Source organism: Saccopteryx bilineata, chromosome 7, assembly GCF_036850765.1.
Source record: "Saccopteryx bilineata isolate mSacBil1 chromosome 7, mSacBil1_pri_phased_curated, whole genome shotgun sequence".
NCBI lineage: Eukaryota > Metazoa > Chordata > Mammalia > Chiroptera > Emballonuridae > Saccopteryx > Saccopteryx bilineata.
This window is the reverse complement of record NC_089496.1, coordinates 61,299,042-61,324,010: the sequence shown is the minus strand read 5'-3', so window position 1 is coordinate 61,324,010 and position 24,969 is coordinate 61,299,042. Positions and strand designations below refer to the sequence as shown.

General features: G+C 51.1%; 1 protein-coding gene across 2 annotated transcripts in view; it reads left to right on the top strand.

The window, feature by feature from the left end:
* Nucleotides 1-3,477: 3,477 nt before the first annotated feature.
* The window catches only part of CYFIP1 (cytoplasmic FMR1 interacting protein 1), a 68,494-nt gene continuing 47,002 nt past the window's right edge, over nucleotides 3,478-24,969 (top strand). For both annotated transcript variants that reach the window (XM_066238303.1, XM_066238304.1), the window contains exons 1-9: nucleotides 3,478-3,609; nucleotides 16,187-16,309; nucleotides 16,389-16,478; nucleotides 18,772-18,849; nucleotides 19,337-19,438; nucleotides 21,170-21,351; nucleotides 21,885-21,981; nucleotides 22,097-22,225; nucleotides 24,024-24,128. In XM_066238303.1, coding sequence (XP_066094400.1) covers nucleotides 16,193-16,309; nucleotides 16,389-16,478; nucleotides 18,772-18,849; nucleotides 19,337-19,438; nucleotides 21,170-21,351; nucleotides 21,885-21,981; nucleotides 22,097-22,225; nucleotides 24,024-24,128 — 900 coding nt within the window. In that variant the 5' untranslated portion in view covers nucleotides 3,478-3,609; nucleotides 16,187-16,192. The remainder of the gene's footprint in view (nucleotides 3,610-16,186; nucleotides 16,310-16,388; nucleotides 16,479-18,771; nucleotides 18,850-19,336; nucleotides 19,439-21,169; nucleotides 21,352-21,884; nucleotides 21,982-22,096; nucleotides 22,226-24,023; nucleotides 24,129-24,969) is intronic.

Sequence of the window (24,969 nt, the reverse complement as noted above, 5' to 3'; positions counted from 1 at the left end):
CTCCAGCCTGATATGCAAACAGATCCCCGAATTCCCCTCCGCTCTCTGAGTCACACCAGACAGAAAACAGTCCCCTCCACAGCCCGCAAAGTCAGAGCCTTGCAAAGAACTTCCACTTTTTCCGTTCCACCCTAAGGGAGAAATCAAACATTGAGGGGCTTTTTCCTAACGGTTCCACAGCAGGGGAGACAGCGGGTAAGGATGATCGAACATGCCTTGAACCCCTGGCCCGGTAGCTCAGTTGATTTAGAGTGTCACCCTAATACACCAAGGTTGTGGGTTCGATTGTCAGTGAGGGCACATAGAATCAACCAATGAATGCATGAATGGGTGGGAACAACAAATTGGCATTTCTCTAGCTCTCTCTCTAAATTCAATAAATAAGTGAAAAATTTAAAAGATAACAAAATGTTTCCCTTCCCCTTTGAAAGGCTTTCTCTTCTTGGTCTGGGAAACCCAAGATGAAGACATCTGGCAGGTCAGAGCCCACTTCCTGGTTCTTCGAACTGTGTTCTGGAAGGAACTCTCTGAGGTCTCTTTTCTAAAAACATTAATCCCACAGGACCTAATCATACCCAAAGGCCCCACTGCCAAATACCAATACAGTGGTCATTAGGTTTCAACACAAATTTTTGAGCAACACAAACATTCAGCATCTGTCAGGGTTCTTCCTCACTGTTTATGGTTCCATTGACCTATTTGTACATCCTTATGCCAAGACTACACTATTTTAATTTCTGTACCTTTGTTATATTGGTATTGTTTCTTCCAGATCGTTTATAGGGACTTCACTGGTGAAGCTATGTAGCTTGAGATGATCTTTGTGGAAAGGTTTATTTTTGTTTGTTTGTTTGTTTGTTTACAGAGACAGAGAGTCAGAGAGAGGGATAGATAGGGACAGACAGGAACGGAGAGAGATGAGAAGCATCAATCATCAGTTTTTCATTGTGACACCTTAGTTGTTCATTAATTGCTTTCTCATATGTGCCTTGATCGCAGGCCTTCAGCAGACCGAGTAATGCCTTGCTTGAGCCAGCGACCTTGGGTCCAAGCTGGTGAGCTTATTTGCTCAAACCAGATGAGCCTGCGCTCAAGCTGGCGACCTCGGGGTCTCGAACCTGGGTCTTCTGCATCCCAGTCCGACGCTCTATCCACTGTGCCACCGCCTGGTCAGGCTGGAAAGGTTTGTTTGTTTGTTTATTTATTTATTTATTTATTTATTTATTACAGGGACAGAGAGGAACGGAGAGAGATGAGAAGCATCAATCATCAGTTTTTTGTTGCAACACCGTAGTTGTTCATTGATTGCTTTCTCATATATGCCATGACCGTGGGCCTTCAGCAGACTAACCCCCCACTTGAGTCAGTGACCTTGGGTCCATGCTAGTGAGCTTTTTGCTCAAGCCAGATGAGCCTGCGCTCAAGCTGGCAACCCTGGGGTCTCGAACCTGGGTACTTCTGCATCCCAGTCTGATGCTCTATCCACTGCGCCACTGCCTGGTCAGGCTGGAAAGGTTTTAAATTACAATTTAGTGGGGTTTTTTTTCTAGAATATGGGACTATTTCAAATTTCCATTCCTTTTTTTTTTTTTTTTTTTAAGCCAGCTTCTTTGGATTTTCTTGTCTGGTCATTTGTTTTTTGGTTCATTGATGCCTGTTGTTACCTTTATTATTTCTTCGCTCCTGCTTTCTTTGTTTTATTATTCTCTTGGAGAGAGAGGAGGGGAGAGAGAGAAAAAAACATCAACTCATTGTTCTTCCCACTTACGCATTCATTGGTTCCTTCTTGCATGTGCCCCCACCAGGGCTCAAACCCTCAACCCTGGCACATCGGAAGGCGCTGCTCTAACCGACTGAGCTACCCTACCAGGGCCGGCTTGCTCTTTGTTACTGTTTGTTCTGCCTGCTTTTTGCTAGTTCTCTGCTGCCTTTTCTGGATTGAGTATGTTTTAACATTCCATTTTCTTTCCTCTCTCAGATTTTTAGCTATTTATTTTATTTTTTTATTAATTGTTCTAGAGGTTACAATATTTGTCAATTATCTCAATATTCCTTGAATTTGTACTTATCACTTCACGGACAATCTCAAACAAGCAAGCAAGCAACCATACAAAACCTTTGGAATGTAACTGGGACACAGCCCTGGGCAGAGAGAAGCAGCAGCCTGCTGATTGAAAAACTTGCGTCTGCCCAGCCTGTGGAAGTTCCGAGTTCAATTCCCAGCCAGGGCACACCAGAGAAGCACCCATCTGCTTCTCCCCTTTTCCCCCTCTCCTTCCTCTCTGTCTCTCTCTTCCCCTCCCGCAGCAAGGCTCCATTGGAGCAAAGTTGGCCCGGGCGCTGAGGATGGCTCTGTGGCCTCTGCCTCAGGCACTAGAATGGCTCTGGTTGCAATGAAGCATCTCCCCCTGGTGGGCATGCTGGGTGGACCCGGTCAGGGGCATGCGGGGGTCTGTCTCGCTGTCTCTCCTCACTCCAGAAAAATACAAAAAACAACAAAAAAACACTTATGGTCCAGTCTCCCTCCCTCCCTCCATTCCTGTCTGTCCCTATCTGTCCCTGTCTCTTTCTCTCTCTCTGTCAATAAAAAGAATAATAACTTGTGGGCTGGGAAGCTGCAAGTACTCAAAGCTAATGTCCTGTAGGCATTTGAAAGACCTCCGGAAGCTTGTAGGAAAAGTTCTCTGCATTGAATGAAACCACTAGTCAGCATCCATGTGCTGTCATTTAGCATTACCCAGAGAACAACCACGGGTAATTAAGCCTCTCATGGTTTTCCTAGTGTAAGCAGTCAGATGAGAATACCCGGCGGGCCGCCAACCTCATTGTTCTCCATCGGAACCCGGAATGGGGAAGGCGACAGCCGATTAGGAAGGAAGTTTGGGGCAATTTTCCCCCTAAGCATGCTTTTGACATGCTCCCTCCACTCAGCGTTTCGGTGGGATGTGCTGCTCCATTGGCCTCTAAGTTTTGTGGGTGTTTTTTTTTTTGGGGGGGGGAAATCTAGTACATGTGAAGTTTTCTTCTCTGAGCCATTCCCACAAGCCTGGGCACGCGTTGGGGGGAATGGGTTTGTACGTCTGTGATCACAGCAGGGACCTGTCGGAGTCACTTTTTCCTCCATGGGCTCTGGCGGCTGGTACTTGTCGCCTCAGGTGCCCGCCGCCGGCCGTGCTCAGGCCGCGGAGCGCAGGTGCGCCCGCTCCCGGGGTCCCTCCGAGTTTCTTCCGCAGCTTGTCCCACGCACCGCCCTGACCCCACGGAGCCTCGCCGTCCCGCGAGCGCACAGTTGCGGTGGCACAAGGCTGCAGGGGGTCCTCGAGCACTTTGCCCCGGGGAGCACCTTCCGCAGCAGGAGCGGAGCGGGGCGCAGCGAAGCCACAGCGTTCCAGTCCAGCCAGCGGCGGAGGGCGCGGCGCGGGGCCGGGAGGGAGGAGCGCCAGGAGGAAGGGGCCGAGCCGGGAGAGCCCCCGCCCCGGGAGGAAGGGGCGGAGGCCGGGTGTTTCCTGGAGCATTCCCGGCCCGCCCGAGACGCTCGAGTGACTCACTTAGGCAGGACGCTCCCGGGGCCCGCGCGGGACCCCTGAGCCGCCGCCTCCGCGGACCCAGGTAAGGATCGCTGCCGTCCCGCCCCGCCCCGCGGCCCTGCGCGGACTCCGGGCGGACTCGGGACCGGTACCGGGGCCCCGCGGGCAGCCAGGACTTGGGCTAGGGCGGCGCGGCCTCCCCCGCGGGACGGCCTCGGGGACCCGCCCGACGCCCGCACGCTCGCCCTGGGTCCCGCGGCCCGCGCGCGAGGGGGCGAGGGACAGCCTCGTGTCGCACTTATTGTTGGAAAGTCTGGAGAGGACAGCTTGTACGGAGGTCGTGCGACCGGCCGCGCTCGGAGGGAAGAGGGCGAGTCCGGCCCATCAAAACAGTGTTGCAGGTTCCGGGTGACCTGGGCTTTGTTGCGCGCGGCGGTCGGGGCGCGGCGCCGCGCCGCCTGCACCGTCCTGCGGGATTCGGGTGCGAGTCCGTGGCGTGTGCGCCGGGTTTGCTGCGGAGAACGAGAGAGAAGAAAGGATGGACCACGAGCGACTGGGACACGGTTTGGGGGGCGTTTTGTTCAACGTCCGGGCCCTGGCCTCCTCTCCCGCCTTGTCCACACGGCGGGGACCGCGGTGGCAGCTTCCACTCGGACCCGCGTGGTCCGCGCGTCTTGGGGGGGGGCGACTGAGACTTAGCGGCGTCTCCTTCCCGGTGGGGCAGGGTCTCAGGGCCCCGGCCAGGGTGTCGCTGCAGCTTCGCCAGCCTGGTGATGAGTCTTGCCTATTTTCTAACATAACTCCTTAAAGAGCCCCGTGATTGGAGCGGCAGCGATGGCCAGACTGGAGCTCAGATCGCTGTTCTGGGACAACTCGTCCCGTCTAGGTACCGCTGGCCCCGCGGGTGAGTGGGCCCGGCCTGGGGAGGGGTCCACACGTGCGCTCTCTGTGCTTGCGCGTTAGTGTCAGGAGCAGAAGTGCGGGTACGCAGCTCCGAAAGAAAGAGTCGCGTCTAAAAGAAAAGTGCACTCCGGCCGGCAGGTCGGCGTGTGCAGAAGTTCAGTGGGAAGACGGGGCTGTTCCTCTCCACGCCCCCCCCCCCCCCCGCAGCGTCAGCTCCGTGCCCCAAACAGACAGGGAGGGAATTGTGGCAGAAAACATTTCCTGCGTTCACACATCTGTTTGTATCCTGATAGGTGGCTCAAAGAACGTTTACTCCAAGTTGTGTGTGTATGTGTTTGTATTTGAATTTATTTTAAAATTTACGTACAGTGGAAGGCACTTTTTGGTGTGCATACAGTTCAGTGAGTTTTTTTTTTTTTTACAGACATAGAGTCAGAGAGAGACACAGATAGGGACAGACAGACAGGAAGGGAGAGAGATGAGAAGCATCAGTTCTTCGTTGCGGCGCCTTAGATGTTCATTGATTTCTCATATGTGCCTTGACCAGGGGGCTACAGCAGAACGAGTGACCCCTTGTTCGAGACAGGGACCTTGGGCTCAAGCTGGTGAGCCTTGCTCAAACCAGATGAGCCCGCGCTCAAGCTGGCGAGCTCGGGGTCTCGAACCTGAGTCCTCTGCGTCCCAGTCGACCCTCTATCCACTGCGCCACTACTTGGCCAGGCACAGTTCAGTGAGTTTTGACAAATGTGTCATAGTCTTGTGACTGGCCCAACAGTCAGGATACAGAACTGCTCCATTGCTCCTAAAATTCCTTTCCTTAGCAGGCATTCCCTCCCCCATTAAAACTTAAAAAAAATTTTTTTTTACAGATTTTATTTACTGATGTTTCAGAGAGAATAGAGAGAGAGGAACCGGGAGGCATCAGCTCATAGTAGTTGCTTCTGTACGTGCCTTGAAGGGGCAAACCCAGGGTTTCCAACCTGCAACCTCAGCGTTCCAGGTTGAGGTATTTACTTACTTATTTATTTATTTATTTATTTCAGAGACGGAGAGTGAGTCAGAGAGAGGGCTAGACAGGGACAGATAGATAGACAGGAATGGAGAGAGATGAGAAGCACCAATCATTAGTTTTTCATTGCGCATTGCGACACCTTAGTTGTTCATTGATTGCTTTCTCATATGTGCCTTGACCGTGGGGCTGCAGCAGACCGAGTAACCCCCTGTTGGAGCCAGCCACCCTGGGTTCAAGCTGGTGGGCTTTTGCTCAAACCAGATGAGCCCGCGCTCAAGCTGGCAACCTCGGGGTCTTGAACCTGGGTTCTCCGCATCCCAGTCCAAAGCTCTATCCACTGCGCCACCGCCTGGTCAGGCCAGGTTGAGGTTTTATCCACTGCGCCACCACAGGCCAACCTTTTTAAAAAATTTATTGATTGATTTTAGAAAGAGAGAGGAAGGGGGAGTGAGAGAAACATCTGCTGCTGTTCCACTTATCCGTGTATTCGTTGATTGGTTCTCTTACGTGCTCTGACCTGGCATTTTGAAATGATGCTTCAACCCACTGAGCTAACTGGCCAGGGCCTTGCCAGTACTACTTTTGCTCCAGGATTGTTTTTTTGTTTTGTTTTGTTTTGTTTTGTTTTTACAGAGACAGAGAGTCAGAGAGAGGGATAGATAGACAGGAACGGAGAGAGATGAGAAGCATCAATTATTAGTTTTTCATTGTGACACCTTAGTTGTTCATTGATTGCTTTCTCATATGTGCCTTGACTGTGGGGCTACAGCAGACCGAGTAACCCCTTGCTCAAGCCAGCGACCTTGGGTCCAAGCTGGTGAGCTTTGCTCAAACCAGATGAGCCCGCGCTCAAGCTGGTGACGTTGGGGTCTCAAACCTGAGTCCTCCGCATCCCAGTCCCACGGTCTATCCTCTGTGCCACCGCCTGGTCAGGCGCTCCAGGATTGTTTTAAGCCAGGATTACTTATCCCGTGAAGGGCCAGACAGTATGTATGGCTTTATGGGCCACGTGGTTTTCATCACGTGACCTGTTGTTGCATCAGAAGGGCAGTTATGTAATGAATGGCGAGGCCTTGTTCTAATAAAACTTTATTTACAGAAACAGGCTGTGGGCTGCAGTGTGCTCATGCCTGTTCTAGTACTTGACATACTAATTATTCTCCCAGCCTTCAAAGGCAGGTGCAATTATTATTGCCACTCTGTGGATGAGGACATGGACAGAGAGAGATGAAGTATGTTGTCCCAAGTTTGCCTGTCTGGTAAGTGGCAGTGCCAGACTTTGAATCCCACCACCACTGAACTTGCACACTCCTAGAAAGAAGCTGTTAGATCCAAAGTGTTAGACCCTGGGACCTGACCTTCATGTCCTTGCTGAATCACGCACCTGGGATTCTTTTTTTATTTTATTTTTATTTTTTTTTAAATATTTTATTTATTGATTTTTTTTTTAGAGAGAGAGGAGTGTGAGAGAGAGACAGAGAGAGAGAGAGAGAAAGGGGAAGAGCAGGAAGCATCAACTCCCATATGTGCCTTGACCAGGCAAGCCCAAGGTTTCGAACCGGCGACCTCGGTGTTCCAGGTCGACGCTTTATCCCACTGCGCCACCACAGGTCAGGCCGCACCTGGGATTCTTTAAAGGCACCGTGCTTGCTCAGGGAGCAGCTGTCTGCTGCGTACCCAGTCAGGCCAGTGTTCCCTCTGCCCCTCTCTCTGTGTGACTGTGTGGGTCCTGGCATCAGCTTCTAGAGAGGTCGGCTTATTCCATTCCTGAGGCCGCCCAGCTAGCCAGCTGGAAGAAGGAGAGACTTCGGCAGGTGAGATCACACTGGGTTGACGGTTGGTAACGTCTGCTCCAACATCATCTCCTGAGCCCAGGCAGGGACATTTGGCCCATTTTCCTTCTTTGGTTGTGGGAAATGTACCTGTTGTTAGACTGTTATGAAGATGAAATGAGATAATATAAGAAAAGGACTGTATAAGGGACGGTTATAAATGCTGTGTGTCCTAAAGAGGTTAGAAAAATGTCTTGGAGTGTGAAGACTCTTCAAGCCACTGACCTATTCCATGTACTGTCATTTTTTTTTTCTCCTACTAAAATTTAGTCCCCCTTTAGAAGTTACAGGGTTAATGGATTAATTACATCTACATAATTTAAAAACTTTAGCCAGCACCATAATGGCTGAAAATGAAATAAAAATAGGGACAGAATAACACTGTCCCTATTTGCAGATGACTTAATTATCTACATAAAAAAAATCCAAGGAGTCTAGTAACTAAGGAGAGCTAGTAACTAAGGTTAGCAAGGTCACCAAAGCCCGAGTCAACACATGTAAGTCGATCTTATTTCCAGGTAGTGAACAATTAGAAAGTAAAATTGTAGGAAGTACCATTTTCAGTAGCTTCAAAAGATCAAACACTTAGGTATAACTCTAATAAAATATGTACAGGATTTTTGTGCTGAAAACTACAAAAGGCTGATGAGTGAAGTTTAATCTTATGTAAATAAATTCATAAGCCATGCCCTGGTCTGATTGCTCTGTTGGTTAGAGCATCATCAGAGGTTCCCAGTTCAATCCCTGGTCAGGGCACATATAGAAACAGATCAATGTTCCTGTCTCTCTCTCTCTCTCTCTCCATTTCTTTCTCTGAAATCAGTAAAATAAAATAAATATAAAAACAAGTAAATGCAGAAGCCATACTAGAATCATGGGTCGCAACACTCAGCCTAGTGAAGATGTCTGTTTTCTCCGAATTGAGCTATCAGTTTAACACAATTCCAATGAAATACCTCAACAAAAAAATTATTTTTAACAGCTTTGTTGAGGTAAAATGTATATGCTTTAAAATTCACCGACTTCAAGTGTACAGTTATTTTTAGCAGATTTACGGAGTTGAGAAGGTATCGCCCTAATACAGTTTTAGAACATAGCCATCAGCCCGGTAAGATCCCTTGTGACCTTTTACAGGTCATCCCCATTTTTAAAAAAACTGATTTTAGAGAGAGAGGAAAGGTGAGAGAGAAACATCAATTTGTTGTTCTACTTATTTATACATGCATTGCTTGATTCCTGTATGTGCCCTGACTGGGGATCGAACCTGCAACCTTGGTGTATTGGGACCAGGCTCTAACCAACTGAGCTACCCGGCCAGGGCTGTATGACTGTGTAACTGCACTGCAGGCAAACAGAGGTGGCTTTCCTTTCTTCTCTCCCACCGAACTCATGTTGCCCAGAAATGGAGAACGATCAAATCATATTACACAAGAATTAGGAAGAATTAGGAAATCAGGGAACGTGCAGATATTCCAGGACTTTCAGCCTTTTGTCTAGTGCATTTTCACCAATGAAATAAAAGTTGGTTTTGCACCTCATTTGCATAATCAAAGAACTTTCTTTGGCTTGTTTGCTTTTCTGATGTTCTTGTTTAATAAAAAAAAATCAAATGCTTTTTTAAAAATTGCTTCCTACTCATTTTGAAATATCCCCTAATTTTTGTGAGCAGTATATTAAAAATAAGAAAGTTCTATTATTATTATTTAAAAAAAAATTTTTTTTTTGGCGCTGGCCGGTTGGCTCAGCGGTAGAGCATCGGCCTGGTGTGCAGGGGACCTGGGTTCGATTCCCGGCCAGGGCACATAGGAGAAGCGCCCATTTGCTTCTCCACCCCTCCCCCTCTCCTTCCTCTCTGTCTCTCTCTTCCCCTCCCGCAGCCAAGGCTCCATTGGAGCAAAGATGGCCCGGGCGCTGGGGATGGCTCCTTGGCCTCTGCCCCAGGCGCTAGAGTGGCTCTGGTCGCAGCAGAGCGATGCCCCAGAGGGGCAGAGCATCGCCCCCTGGTGGGCAGAGCGTTGCCCCTGGTGGGCGTGCCGGGTGGATCCCGGTCGGACGCATGCGGGAGTCTGTCTGACTGTCTCTCCCCGTTTCCAGCTTCAGAAAAAAAAAAAAAATTTTTTTTTTAATTCATTTTTTTAAGAGAGGAGAAGGAGAGACAGAGAGAAAGAGGAGAGTCAAAGAGAGAGAAGAGGGGGAGGAGCTAGAAGCATCAACTCCCATATGTGTCTTGACCAGGCAAGCCCAGGGTTTCGAACCCGTGACCCCAGCATTTCCAGGTCGACGCTTTATCTACTGTGCCACCACAGGTCAGTCAGAAAGTTCTATTATTAACGGTTCTTTGTTTGGAAGTGTGTGATGACTGTTAGATTTTACAGAAATCATTTTACCTTTTTCCTTGGACACGCAGAGTAGCCCTGGCCCCTGGCCCCACGCAGCCCTCCTGTCCTGGGGTGGGACTCTCTGGGGTTTGGGCTCTTGTTTCTCGTGTCCCGTCACCAGGCCGAGGCTGGCTTCCAAGCACCTGCGCTTTCACCGTGTGGAAGTCACTCCGTTGATGTCTCCATCAGCCTCTGGCCTCCATCCGAGTGGATGAAGTGCCCATCCCTGGAGTCAGTGGCTTGGTCCCTGCTCTGTGGCTCTGGTGACTCTGAGGACAAGTTGCTGAGATGGGAGGGTGAGTCTGAGGCGGAGTGAGAGAGGCGGTCACAGCCGGGGGGCCTCCAGCATGCCGGTGGGCACTGCCCTGCTAGTGGACTGCTGACAAGGCTCTGCAGTCGGGGCTAGAGCCCGGCCTCCTCTGTACCTGTGGTTGCTGGACGCCTCGCTTGCCCCCTGGCCCACCTGCAGCCCCTGAGGCCCACCTGTCTTTACCGCCGTCCTTGGGTCCCAGCACTGATCACTTCCAGACGTCAGCTCCACACAAGGGGTAACAGGAAGGGGCGCCCAGCTGGCCGTGCTCGGGAGCTGCTGGCCCCGTGCATGGCGGGATGAGTGCGTTCCCGTGCTGTGGCCCATGTCACAGTGGCAGGGGCTGCACGCCAGCTGAAGTTTGAAGTTCCCACCCCACACAGTGCTGAGCCTGAGTTCTGGATACTGGATGGTGTGTCTGCTCCGGGCTGAGTCGAAGAAGCCCCCTGGGCCTCACCCTAGGATGGGGTGTGTGTGTGTGTGTGTGTGTGTGTGTGTGTGTGTCTGTGTGTCTGTGGGGGTGGGTAGAGGAAACAGCTGGGTCTCCCCGGGGTGTGACTGGGCTGAGAAAGTTCTGGTGTGTCACAGCACAGCCTTCCTCCTCCCCACCCCCGACCCTCCTCCGGCTCCTGCTTGGGCTCTGGGCGTGCTGGGATTCTGCCAGAGGGAGCCCACTAGGTACTCAGCAGTGTTCTTCTGGGACACAGGCCCAGTGAAGTAACAAGCAGTGTTTGTGTGGTACATAGCACAACACCCAGCAGGGTGTGAAGTGCTACCCAACTCAGACCACCAGAGCACAGGTGTGCCCTGAACCGGCGGACTCCTGCAGGGGACTCAGGGGACACTCACACGGTCCCCGGAAGAGCAGCCAAGTCTGTTCAGTGTGTCCTCCTTTGAGATCTTTAGTGTGTAATTGTGTAAAAATTCATAAAGCGGCAAAATAAATTCGTCGATGGCTTGTTAAAAAGGCAGTTTTATAACTTGCCCAGCTGGAGGGCTGGGAAGCAAATCTGTGGGTTGGGAAGTGCTGCTGATAGACATTCAGTCCAGGAAGGACAGCTTGGCTTTTCGTTGTCCGAGGACGGAACTGAGGATGTAGCTGAGGAGAGCGGTCACTTGTCGTTGCCTCCTGTGGGGAGGGGGTGGCAGACCCCGGGCCGGTGCCGCGCTTGCTTCCTGACCAAGACGCCAGCAGGGCCGGCGGGCCTTTGTTGTGCCCCAGCAAGACTGTGACCCAGCTTTTTCTGCAGAAAAACACCAGGGCACAGGGACCCTGCATGGGCGATCTGCCCAGCTTGTTCTTGGATTTGTTACTTGACTGGGGCTGTGGGAACAGACCGAGGCTCTATGTGACAGGAATGTATTGGGGAACAGACCAGGGGTTTATGTGACAGGAAGGTATTGTCGCACAGTTCTGGAGGCTTGAAGTCAGATCACGGTGTCAGCAGGGTGGGTTCCTTCCTCGCTCTTCTGTGTGCAGGCGGCAGCCTTCTCACTGTGTCCCCATATGCCACCTGCTGTGACCAGCTCTCCCCCCCCGCCCCCCGACCCCACCTCTCGCAGAGGAAAGCTCTGTACCTGTCCCTCTGTAAACTAGTGGAGACGAATGTGCTGGAGTTGTAAACTGTGAACTCCCATGGGGCAGCATTAGCAGGTCTGAGTGCCACTCAAAATCCGTCATTTTGATGACAGGGTTGAACACTATCATTGTGGAAGCTAGTTAGAAGATCTTGTTGATCCTTTAGGTACATTGAAGGTCTGTCCCAGGGGCCGAGAGGTGACTAGGCGGACACAGTGCCCCTGTCTGGGGGAAGCTGGCTCTATGGAGAGCTGGCAGCAATTACAGGCGGTGACTAGGGAAGGGAACCAGAGGTCCTGTGACAGGCATAAGTTTGGGAGTGTCAACTGAAGGTTGTCACCAATAATTCAGTGCCAACAGGAGTTCCCAGTTTGGGGTGCGTTGAAGAGGGAAGACTTTTATTTGGTGAAAACAGCTGAATTACGCAATAACTAGCCTGTGAGACAGCTCATGTGTGAAACAGGCCCGAGCCGGGGCAGTAGAAAGGCACTAGAAAGTAGACTTCCTTGAGGCAGAGGTGAGGCCGACTTATATCACTTATATCGAGAGGAGTGCCTGCCTCTGGTCCCTGATTGGTCCTTTTCTATGCAAATGAGAACTCCCAATTTGCAGAGGTTAGCTGGTCCAAAGAGCACTGTCCTGATTGGTCAGAATGGAGCAGCCACTCTGGTCGGTAAAAATGCAAATGAGAATATGGTTTTGCAGCTCCAATTGGACCGGGCAGGTAGGTCTTCAGCCCATTGGTTGAATTTTGATCCCAGGAGCTGTCCTATAAGGGTGGCTTCAAAAAGAAAGGAAATTCTTGCCCTGGCTGGGTAGCTCAGTTGGTGCTGTGTTTTTCAGCTGCCAGAAATTTTGTGTTCGTCCTTAAAAAGAGTTAACTACCCTGACGTTGTATGAAGATTATTATTTTTATTATTATTATTATTTTCTTTTCTGAAGCTGGAAACAGGGAGAGACAGTCAGACAGACTCCCGCATGCGCCCGACCGGGATCCACCCGGCACGCCCACCATGGGGTGACGCTCTGCCCACCAGGGGGCGATGCTCTGCCCATCCTGGGCATTGCCTTGTTGCAACCAGAGCCACTCTAGCGCCTGGGGCAGAGGCCACAGAGCCATCCCCAGCGCCCGGGCCATCTTTGCTCCAGTGGAGCCTTGGCTACGGGAGGGGAAGAGAGAGACAGAGAGGAAGGAGAGGGGGAGGGGTGGAGAAGCAGATGGGCACTTCTCCTGTGTGCCCTGGCCGGGAATCGAACCTGGGACTCCTGCACGCCAGGACGACGCTCTACCACTGAGCCAACTGGCCAGGGAATTCTCTGATTTTCAACGGTCCCCCTAGTGCAAAGAGGTTAGAAGCCACTGGGTTAGAGCATCATCCCCATATGCGAAGGTTGCAGATTTGATCCTCAGTCAGGGCACATACAAGAATCACCAAAGAATGCATAAATAAGTGGGACAACAAATCAATGTCTCTCTCTCTTCCCTTGGAGGCTACCAGCTTTGAGGTGTCCTGAATGAACACCCCTGGGGCTCTCAATGCTGGCTCAGCAGGACAGTGGCCAAGCTGACCAGCTCTGTGCTCTCCCCGTCCTGGGCCGCCTCTTTCTTGAGTGCATGGAACGGGAAGTTGTGATGATAGAGGGAAGTTAGTAATGAAAGAAGAAAAAAAGCTGTCTTCCTTGTTTGCAAAAATACCAAGTCTTTTGGGGGGGAAAAAAAAAGAAATATGCATTTTAAATTAGAAACACGTCAAACAGATCTGCTGTTGTTAGGAGGAGTGTTCTGCAAATGCCAGTTAGGGCCATGTGATCCTCTCGTGTTCAGTTCCAGGGTTCCTGCTTATTTGACGGGCAGTGGCCGAGAATTGTGGCAGGCGCCTCCTGTGGTGGGTTTCCTTCTCCTTTCTGTTCTGTGTGTCTGTGTGCTGTGGTTTGAAGCTGTCCGGTTAGAAGCGCCCGCATTGAGCGCTGTTCTGTCTCCCTGGTGGAGGAGGTCCTGTTATCGTTATGCAGCAGGCGTCGGGATCCCTGATCGCTTCCTTGCTCTGAAGTTTCCTGCTCACAGACTCACTCCAGCTTCCTTTTGCCTTGCATGGTTCGTCTCTTGCCCTGTGACTTCCCACCCACCTGTATTGTTGTACATATTTGAAGGGTGTTCCTCGTAGCTGTCTATCTGTACAGTCCTGTGCTGTATACCAACATTCCGGCCGACTACAGACCGCATAAATGACGTTGGTCCTGTAAAGTGATAATGGAGATGAAAGCGCCCTGTCACCTTGGTGATGCTGGAAGGTAGTAGCACAATGCGTTACCTGTGTTTGTGGGGACACTGGAGTCAGCTAGCCTGCTGCGCTCCCGTACCACGTAGGTGCACAGCAGGCTGTGCTGTCCAGGTGTGTGTCAGCACAACTCTGTGATGTTCGCACAACAACGAAATCACCTCATGACACTTCTCAGAAGATAGCTTAAGCCCCATTTCTTTTTGTGTGTGTGTGACAGAGACAGAGTCAGAGAGAGGGATAGATAGAGACAGACAGACAGGAAGGGAGAGAGATGAGAAGAAGCATCAATTCTTCGTTGTGGCACCTTTGTTGTTCATTGACTGCTTTCTCATATGTTCCTTGCCCGGGGAGCTACAGCAGAATGAGTGACCCCTTGCTCGAGCCACGACCTTGGGTCCAAGCTGGTGAGCTTTTTGCTCAAACCAGATGAGCCCGCGCTCAAGCTGGCAACTTCGGGGGTCTCGAACCTGGGTCCTCTGTGTCCTAATTCGACGCTCTATCCACTGCACCACTGCCCGGTCAGGCTCAGAGCAGGATGGTAGTTGGATGATAGTTGAGTTCAGGGTTGGTTTTTCTTTTATCCTTTCTGACCATCTCTCTTTTACTTAGGGTGTTTAGATAAATCTTTTTCCATCACCGGTCAACCAGAAATTTTGTGTCAATCCATTAAAAGAGTTAAGAGTTAACCACCCTGACGTTGTACGAAGATAAGAAGACCCAATGATCTTAGTTGAATTTGCTTACAATCAGGGTGATTTCTGCCTTAGCAGTCCCCGAAATAATTCTCCAGTTTTCACTGGTCCCCAAGGTTGAAAACCACTGGTTTAGACCATGATCTGTTGGCATTTACTTCTACAGATTATTTTATTATTTGATTCTTGTAAGATACCCGCCTCTGCCACCACCCCACCTTGGCTTATAAACAATAGAATTTTATTTTTCACAGTTCTGAGATCAGAGTGTATCAAGGCGCTATCAAGGTTGGGTTCTGATGAAGGCCTGTGATATTGTGATTTAGAATAAGAACCGTATTATTTAGCCTTTCTTGTTTCTGATAGAGAGCACCTAAAACCTTTGGAATTCCCTCAGTGATAAGAGCAATAAAAGTACCTTTATCGTTTTAGCAAACCACATCCACTTTTATGTGAATGAAGGGACTTTTGGAAAGCCCCTGAGATTGGGAGCTGGTTGCCAGGAGACCCAATCCTGTGATAAGAGGTTTCCAACTTTTACTCCCATCTGCTCTCAAAGGTTGAATCCCTTGCCAGTGGCTGCTGATTCATTCGGTCCTGTCGAACTAAGTAAGGAAGGCTTTGTGAAACCCAGAAGGCTGGGCTCATTCAGAGTTTCTGGGTTGATGAGCACGTGGACATGAGGGAAGTGTGGGGCCTCGGCGGGCGTGGGAACTCACTGTCCTTCCCCCAGATGCTCAGTGCATCACCTCCATCTGGCTTTTCTTGGAGTTATATCCTTCCAGATAAACTGGTAACTGTTCTGAAATGGTAAATAAGTAAAATATTTCTCTTGAGTTATACGAGCCTCTCTAGCAAATTAATCAAGCCCAGGAAACCACTGATTTAGAGCCTGTTGGTCAGAAGCACAGGTACACAGTTAACAACCTGTAACTTGCAACTGGTTCCGGAAGTGGGGGTGCAGGTGGGTCCTCAGGGACTGAGCACTGAGCCTGTGGGAGCCTATGCGATCTGCAAGGACACAGTGTCAGAACTGAGTTACATTGTCAGACAGCCCGGGGTCCTTATCTTCTCCAAGCTGTTTCTTTTTCCTGCCTTCTTTCAAGTTGTTCTAACACTTTGAGTATTCTGTCATAACTTATTCTATATGTTCTAGTTATAATTTCTATTGCTTTGTATAGTTTCTTGTGGGGTTTTTTTTTTTTTTTTGGTGGTTGCCCTAGGGATTACAAAGTATTTGCTGAACATTTTGGTTTACTTAGAACTGTCACTGGAAAGGGACTGGGACTGAAGCTGGTCTGTACCAGCGCCGTTGGGAATGGAATGGGTTCTTGATGTTGTCATGCAGGAAAGAGGGCATGACGTAAGTCCAGGTGATTTTGAGAGTATGTTTATTAAAGCTGGGGACAGAGGCGATGCCATGTGTGGTGGCCTGTGTGCCTGCCTCAGGACACTCCTGGAGGCCAGGAGAGGCTGCACAGTGATCCCCTTGCTGGTGAGCCTGGGGAAAGACGCCCCAGCACCTGGGGACTGGCCGCGGCCCCCTCAGCCGTTCCCAGCGCCCTCCCGAGAGGGGGCAGGCGAGCGGGGGCTGCTCCCTCCACTCCGGAAGGACTGTCAGGGTGCCCCAGCCCTTCTGCACAGCACAGGTGGCTTTCTGTTTTGTTCTAGGAAGAGATGGCGGCCCAGGTGACCCTGGAGGACGCTCTGTCCAACGTAGACCTCCTTGAAGAGCTGCCTCTGCCCGACCAGCAACCCTGCATCGAGCCGCCGCCGTCCTCTCTCCTCTACCAGGTGGGTGCCGGGGTGACTGCGAGGCGGACCCTGCAACGCTGACTTCCCACCTGATGGTTTCTCTCTCTCTTCCTTCCAGCCCAATTTCAACACCAACTTCGAAGACAGAAATGCCTTTGTCACCGGTATTGCAAGATACATTGAGCAGGCGACTGTCCATTCTAGCATGGTAACTCCTTCCCCGTGCCCCTGTTTTCGTCTGTGTGTGTCTGGTGGGATGGCACCTCCGAATAGGTGATGTACCCTTTTCGGATATTATTCTGATACCTACTGTGGAAAAAGAAGAGTGAATGAAATGTCTTTAAAAAAAAAGAAAAAAAGCCTTTTTTTTTTCTTAATATAAACAAAATTACATGGCCCTGGACAGTTGGCTCAGTGGTAATGCATTTGCCTGGTGTGTGGAAGTCCTGGGTTTGATTCCTGCTCAGAGCACACAGGAGAGGCACCCATCTGCTTCTCCCCTCTCCCCCTCTCGCTTCTCTCTCTCTTTCTGTTTCTCTCTCTTCTCTTCCCTTCCTGCACCATGGCTCGATTAGAGAGAGTTGGCCCCGGGGCGCTGAGGATGGCTCCATGGCCTCTGCCTCAGGCACTAATAAATGGCTCCTGTTGCAATGGAGCAAGGTTCCCAGATGGGCAGAGCATGCCCTCTACTGGGCTTGCTGGGTGGATCCCAGTTGGACACATGCAGGAGTCTGTTTCTGCCTCCCCTCCTCTCACTAAAATAAAAAATTAAAAAAAAAAAATGACACGCTTTTCCTGAAAATTTACCGCCTGTGGCCCAGAGAAAACCTTTGTTGATGATGTGAAGCCCCTTTACCCTCTCCGTGTCCCCCACCTGCACGCCTGACTTAGATTGTGTAGGCGAAGTGCATCACTGCCGTTTTGTTTTCGTGATTCCACGAACATTTTGTAAACGTCCATAATTTAACTATTTCTTTGTATGTTGACATCCCTTCTTTCTTACAATAAAAGAAAGGCTGTAGTGGACATCTTCCTAAAATACATAGTTATTGCCTTTGGCTAGATTTGTAGAAACTGGATCAAAGGTTGTGAACATTTGAAAAGTATCCTCAAATAAAATATCAACTTGTAGTTGACATTTTCAAGAATGACTGGGCTAGTTTGACCATTTTTACCAAAGGGAACCATGTGAAAGGAGTGGGCACTAAGGCAGTCTTTTTTTTTTTTAATTTTTTAAAATTTTATTTATTTTTTACAGAGACAGAGAGTGAGTCAGAGAGAGGGATAGACAGGAGCAGACAGACAGGAACGGAGAGAGATGAGAAGCATCAATCATTAGTTTTTCATTGCGCGTTGCAAAACCTTAGTTGTTCATTGATTGCTTTCTCATATGTGCCTTGACTGCGGGCCTTCAGCAGACCGAGTAACCCCTTGCTGGAGCCAGCGACCTTGGGTCCAAGCTGGTGAGCTTTGCTCAAACCAGATGAGCCCACGCTCAAGCTGGCGACCCCGGGGTCTTGAACCCGGGTCTTCCGCATCCCAGTCCGACGCTCTATCCACTGTGCCACCGCCTGGTCAGGCCACTAAGGCAGTTTTATTTTTTATTTTTACATTTATTGATTTGAGCCTGACCTATGGTGGCACACTGGATAAAGCGTCAGCGTGGAACGCTGAGGTCGCTGGTTGGAAACCCTGGGCTTGCCTGGTCAAGGCACATATGGGAATTGATGCTTCCCGCTCCTCCCCCCTTCTCTCTCTCTCCCCTCTCTAAAAAAAAAGAATAAATAAAATCTTTAAAAACTGTATTGATTTTAGAGAGAAATATCAGTTTGTTCCACTTGGTTATGCACTCACCAGTTGGTTCTTCTACGTGTCCTGATTGGGGATTGAATCCATAACCTTGGTGTGTTGTGATGATGCTCTAACCAACTGAGCTATGACAGTGACCCTCTGCTTATGGACTCCTCGCCCCTGGTCCCCTGTCCCCCACTGGGTGCCAAGAGCTGTAGAAACAGGGCTTAGCTTTTCCTTTCGTGCTGGGGCCAGCAGAGCTGCATTAGGCTCTCCTCCCCTCCGAGCGAGGGGGTGCTGGGGGGACAGTGTGATGACCAGGTGCATCCGAGCTGCACTGCCCCTTCTCTCACCCCATGCCCCCAGCCTCAGGTCTGCATTGCCCTTGGGTTGTTTGGGGTTGAGTGGAGCTCAGGTGTGGCAGCTGTGGCAGCTATTCTGGGCTGTGTTTACCCTGCACAGAGGGTGCCCGCGTGGTGCTGACACCCCAGCCTGCAGTAACCGTGGGGGTGTTTCGGGTGGTCATCGTGGCTGCACCACTTTGTCATCAGCTTCTTAGCACGTGTCTCTTACTGACATGCGGGTCATGGTGCTTGTCCCTCAAAGGGAGAGTCAGGCTAGTTCGTGTCTCTAGATTGTAGCAGTTTGGCCTCGCCCTTGTTAGGGTTGTTCCCCTCCTTGCCTCAGCATTGTCCTGTGTGCCCTTGCAGAATGAGATGCTGGAGGAGGGCCAGGAGTATGCTGTTATGTTGTACACCTGGAGGAGCTGCTCTCGGGCCATCCCACAGGTACCCTGTTGCCCCGCCTTTGCTCAGCCAGACCACTGCCCACACCTTAACCAGCTCTTCTCATTTCACCCAGACCACTCCCTTATCAGTCAGCTCCTCCCAGCCCTGAAAGACCATGCCTCCACCTTGCCAGCTCCGCCCAGCCCAGCCCGACCACGCCCCTACCTCACCAGCCCTGCAGGAGCGTGCCCTGTCACATCAGCTCCTCCCTGCCCACTCAGATTATGCCACCTCAAAGCTCCTGCTACCCTAAACAGGCCACACGCCTTGCCCAGCCAGACCGCGCCCCTATCAGTCAGCTCCGCCCAGCCCAGCCAGACCACGCCCCTATCTCACCAGCTCCGCCCAGGGCAGCCAGACCACCCGCCCCCACCCCACCTTCTGAATTCTGCCTCTCAGCAGTCAGGGTCCCCTACTCTGACAGCGCACTCCTCTGTCAGGTCTAGCTGGGTTGAAGCCTCTGCGTGTCATGCCTGTTTCTTTCCAGGTGAAATGTAACGAGCAGCCTAACCGCGTGGAAATTTATGAGAAAACGGTGGAGGTCCTGGAGCCCGAGGTCACAAAGCTGATGAATTTCATGTACTTCCAGGTAAAGCAGCGACATCCTCTGAGGAGTTTAAATAGAAGAGGAGTAGGGCGGTGCCCCTGTCCCCACCCTGTCACCATGAACTCAATGAAACCAAGGGCATGTACATTACAGCCACCAGAACTTCTGAGACCAAAGGGAACTAAGCTTTGGACAGGTCGTTCTGAGAGGGAATAAACACACCCCTTTGTGTTTCACTTCTCCTGAGGGCCAAGCTGCCTCTCTTTCATGAAGACTGCTCTCAGTTCCAAGTGCGTTTGTCTTTCTGCCGATTGGTGCTTTCGGTCCGTATGTGCTAGGTGTTTTCTCTCTCAGCCTCGCTCTGACTGCCCGTGTGGGTGTCGTCTTGCCCTGGCCTTGGCTTCTTCTTCTTTTTTTTTTTTTTTTTTTTGGTATTTTTCCGAAGCCAGAAACGGGGAGGCAGTCAGACAGATTCCCGCATGCGCCCGACTGGGATCCACCCGGCACGCCCACCAGGGGGTGATGCTCTGCCCCTCTGGGGTGTCGCTCTGTTGCAACCAGAACCATTCTAGCACCTGAGGCAGAGGCCACAGAGCCATCCTCAGTGCCCGGCCAACTTTGCTCCAATGGAGCCTTGGCTGTGGGAGGGGAAGAGAGAGACAGAGAGGAAGGAGAGGGAGAGGGGTGGAAAAGCAGATGGGTGCTTCTCCTGTGTGCCTTGGCTGGGAATCGAACCTGGGACTCCTGCACGCCAGGCCGATGCTCTACCACTGAGCCAACTGGCCAGGGCTGGCCTTGGCTTCTTTAGGCCCCTCAGTTAGGCAGAGTGGCCGCAGGGGGGGGATGTGTTGGCTTTTAAAGGTGTGCTTTGGAAATGTGTGAAGTTTATTTTTGTTGGTTTCCTTTTTATGTTCATGTACTGATTTTAGAGAGAGAGAGGAAGGGAAAGAAAGTTATGTCAATTTGTTGTCCAACTTATTTATTCATTCATTGGTTGATTCTCGTATGTCCCCTGACCAAGGATTGAACCCACAACCTTGGCATATTGGGAGGCTGCTCTAACTAACTAAGCTACCTGGCCAGGACTGAAGTTTTGTTTTTGTTTATTATCGATTCCTTTAGCAAAGGAAGAACATGGAACTTAGGAGATGAGTTTTTGTTTCAAAAGTTGTCGAGAGGAAAAATGTCTGCCCTCCCCTTTTTCCTCTGAAAGCTAGAGATTTATAGAGATTTCTGTTAGAGCCATTTCGTCCAGTAACTTGACTGGAATAATCAGTGAACTTATTTTACTTTAGGGGTATAGTTGGTAAAGTGCTTTAAATATCCACTCCCTTGGGTAGGTGTTTTTTTTGTTGTTGTTGTTGTTTTTTTGTTTTTGACAGAGTCAGAGAGAGGAACAGATAAGGACAGACAGATAGGAGGGCAGAGAGAGATGAGATGAGAAGCACCTTAGTTGTTTGTTGATTGCTTTCTCATATGTGCCTTGACCATGGGGGGGGGGCTACAGCAGACTGAGTGACCTTTTGTTCAAGCCAGCGACCTTGGGGTCATGTCTATGATCCCGCACTCAAGCCAGCGACCTCGGGGTTTCAAACCTGGGTCCTCCGTGTCCCAGTCGGACGCTCTATCCACTGCGCTACCGCCCCTTCAGGCTTGGGTGGGTGTTTTATGAGTGAGTCTAGATACTGTCTTCAAAGCCAGGGGTGTGGGGGAGCTGGCCCTTCACTGACAGCGGTTTTTCTGCTCCTTCCCACCCCTCCCTTCTCTGCGCAGAGAAATGCCATCGAGCGTTTCTGTGGGGAGGTGCGGCGCCTCTGCCATGCGGAGAGGAGGAAGGACTTCGTGTCCGAAGCCTACCTGATCACCCTGGGCAAGTTCATCAACATGTTTGCGGTGCTGGACGAGCTGAAGAACATGAAGTGCAGCGTGAAGAACGACCACTCAGCCTACAAGCGGTGAGCCTCGCCCTGCGCACGGTGGGCGCACAACCCAGGGGTCCTGAGGTTGCTGCAGCTGGCAGGGGACTGTGACTTGCCAGGCTTGGGATGGTTGAATACGTGCCCCTGGGGTGGCCGGCAGGTGACGTGTGCCATGATGCCTCCTTGGAGGTATGTGTCACCCTCCAGTGTTCGCTGGGCGCTCAGCACCCTTGGGGAAGACAGAAGCGCAGGTGAGACCATCCCCTGCTCACGGAGCGCTGGGGTCACAGCTCTGGCGCTGGGCTCAGAGAGCCTCTTGGTGAGGGGCAGGCAGGTCCTGCAGGTGTCGCTGCCACCTCTCTGAGGAAGTTTGTCAGCTCTGGACCGCGGGGGAGTGAGCTATTCAGGCGGGAGTCCAGGGTGGAGAGGTCCGAGGAGGCAGAAGCTGTAACCAGCTGCTAAGACCCGCATTTCTGCAGATAACTAGCCACAGAAAAGTGATGTTCATTTTTTTTAAAAATCATGAAGCACGTTGGTTGATTAACTTTATTTTTGGTTTGTTTTCAAAGGGCTGCTCAGTTTTTACGGAAAATGGCAGACCCCCAGTCCATCCAGGAGTCACAGAATCTGTCCATGTTCCTGGCCAACCACAACAAGATCACGCAGGTGAGGCTCCTGGTCTCACCGCCCTGGCTGACGGGGGTGCACGGCTGGGGAGGGCGTGGGTCCGGGGTCCAGCGGACCAAGAGCAGCTGATGGCACGGGTCTCCCCCTCTTTCAGTCTCTGCAGCAGCAGCTAGAGGTGATTTCTGGTTACGAGGAACTCCTCGCTGACATCGTGAACCTGTGTGTGGATTACTACGAGAATAGGATGTACCTGACGCCCAACGAGAAACACATGCTTCTCAAAGTACGTGTGTGGGGACGACTGCCGAGGGCCTGTGGGGGGGGGAGGGGCGGCCTGTCGGGGGGAGGGGCGGCCTGTCGGGGGGGGGGGGAGGGGCGGCCTGTCGGGGGGAGGGGCAGGCTGGCTCTCCTTAAGAGCTGTGTTTTTTCTGTGATGCATTTGCCAACCATTTCTTTTTCTTTTTTTTATTTTTTATTTTTTATTTTATTTTATTTTTTTACAGAGACAGAGTCAGAGAGAGGGATATATAGGGACAGACAGACAGGAACAGGGAGAGATGAGAAGCATCAATCATTAGTTTTTCATTGTGACACCTTAGTTGTTCATTGATTGCTTTCTTATATGTACCTTGACCGGGGGGCTACAGCAGACCGAGTGACACCTTGCTCAAGCCAGCGACTTTGGGTCCAAGCTAGTGAGCTTTTGCTCAAACCAGATGAGCTTGTGCTGAAGCTGGCGACCTTGGGTCCAAGCTGGTGAACTTTTGCTCAAACCAGATGAGCTTGCACTCAAGCTGGTGACCTTGGGTCCAAGCTGGTGAACCTTTGCTCAAACCAGATGAGCTCGCGCTCAAGCTGGTGACCTTGGGGACTCGAACCTGGGTCTTCCACATCCCTGTCCGACACTCTATCCATTGCGCCACCTCCTGGTCAGGCACCAACCATTTCTTATTCTCACACTTGTGTGTGTGTGTGTGTGTGTGTGTGTGTGTGCACAGTAGCCTGCTCTGCAGGTTCTCCATGCATTCCCATGAGTGTGTCCTGGGCTTCACCCCAGTGCCAAGTGGGTCACCCCCCGGGCCACAGAGCTGGTGTTTGTGGGTGACAAGTCCTGGATCAAGGACTTGGCTCAACATTAAGCCTCTTGTAGCAGAACCTGTACAAGACCATCCTTGTTAAGGATGGAATTCCTAGGAATCAGTTCCGGATGGTCCAACTTTTGTTGGATTTTTCAACTTTGCTCAAAAGTGATAAACATTCAGTAGAAAACATACTTTGATTTTTGAATTTTGACGTTCCCCCCCCCCCCGGGCGAATGAATATAACACTGGACAGAGGCAACGAGATGGTTTTGCCCAGGTGTGGGCTCATGTAAGCGTCCTGGGCATGTTTAAGGGTTGGCGGGGCTAAGCTGTGATGTTTGGTTGTATTAAGTGCATTTCTGATGTACGATATCTTCAGTTTACAATGGGTTTATTGGGACATAAGCACGTCGTACGTGAAGGAGCGTCCGTATACTCTGCAAACTTTGGTTGGTCAAGAAACATGGCCAGGCACCATATTCTACACTGTCATTGTGTCTCAAGTTGGGAAGGTTGTCAGTGACATTTTTCATGGGGAGGAGGCGAAGGTTCTCTGGCCTCTGATCTGCCCCTGTGCAGAGGGCAGCCCTTGGGGACCTATGATGGTGTCCCACCAGCCCAGAGCCCTCCCTGTGAGAGCTGAGACCCCTCCCCACTGCACAGCGCCATGGAGGGGTCAGCGCCAGCAGGCACCGTCCGCTCCATGATGGTGGGCGCTTGTGGAAACCCGTATTCACTGTGCACTGTGTTTGACAAGGCGTAAGGTGGTTGATGTGCTTGGGGCGGACAGTGAACCAGCTAGAACAAAGGACACGGCTGGGAAGAACAGCTTTGTGTGAACGGGTAGTACTCCATTTCCAAGGAGCCTTAAAAAAATTGCTTTTTCAAGAAAAGATGGGATTGGCTCATTTCAGAACTCCAGACCGCCTGTCAGCGCTTGTGGGTCATTAAACTCGCGGGTCTGAGTGTCCTGTGCCGTTCTGTGCTTTCTTTTCCCAGGTCATGGGGTTCGGTCTGTATCTGATGGATGGGAGCATCAGCAACATCTATAAGCTAGACACCAAGAAGAGAATCAACTTGTCTAAAATCGACAAGTTCTTTAAGGTGAGTGACGCCTGTCCAGTTTGGGGGGCGGTAAAGCTGTGACCATGACGCATCCTGGAACGTGTTGGGAGGGGGTGTCTCATGTCTGCTTCCTCCCCTCTCCCCTGTGCACTGATTCTAGCTGGGTGTGAGCCCCGCAAAAAGGGGATCGTACCCAGCAAACTCTTGTCTGGCTGCTAGCTCACTGTTCGATCCATCCCCCTGGGAGCCCGTAGCGATTGTCCTTAGGTTTTCATGGCGGTGTTGTGGGCCATTCAGTGGTGATGCCCCAACTCACATGTCCATCCCGTTGAGATGGGCATGAGGTTGTTTTTTGTTTTGGACATTGACCTAGGGGTGGGATTGGGGGTCCCGGGCACAGATGTTTGCAGCAGATACAGCCTAGCAGTTTTCCCATGTGGCTGTGTTGACGCGTGTCCCCACCGGCAGCGGGTGAGCATTCCCACGGCTCCTCCTCCTCCTCCTCGTCGACACGGGACCGTCGCTTTGGCAGGGGTTGGAGGGGGGACATCCCAGAGGTTGGGTATGTCATTGCGACTTTATTGGCTAGCGTTTTCTTGTGGTTTAGTTCAGTGGCTTTTAATCATTTTACACTTGGGGACTGGCGAAAATAGAATTATTTCGGGGACCGGTAAAGGAACACATCGCCCTGACAATAAGCGAATTTGACTAAGATCATCAGGTCTAGAGCAGGGGTCTCCAAACTTTTTACACAGGGGGCCAGTTCACTGTCCCTCAGACCATTGGAGGGCTGCCAAATACAGTGGTCCTCTCACTGACCACCAATGAAAGAGGTGCCCCTTCCAGAAGTGCAGTGGGGGCTGGATAAATGGCCTCAGGG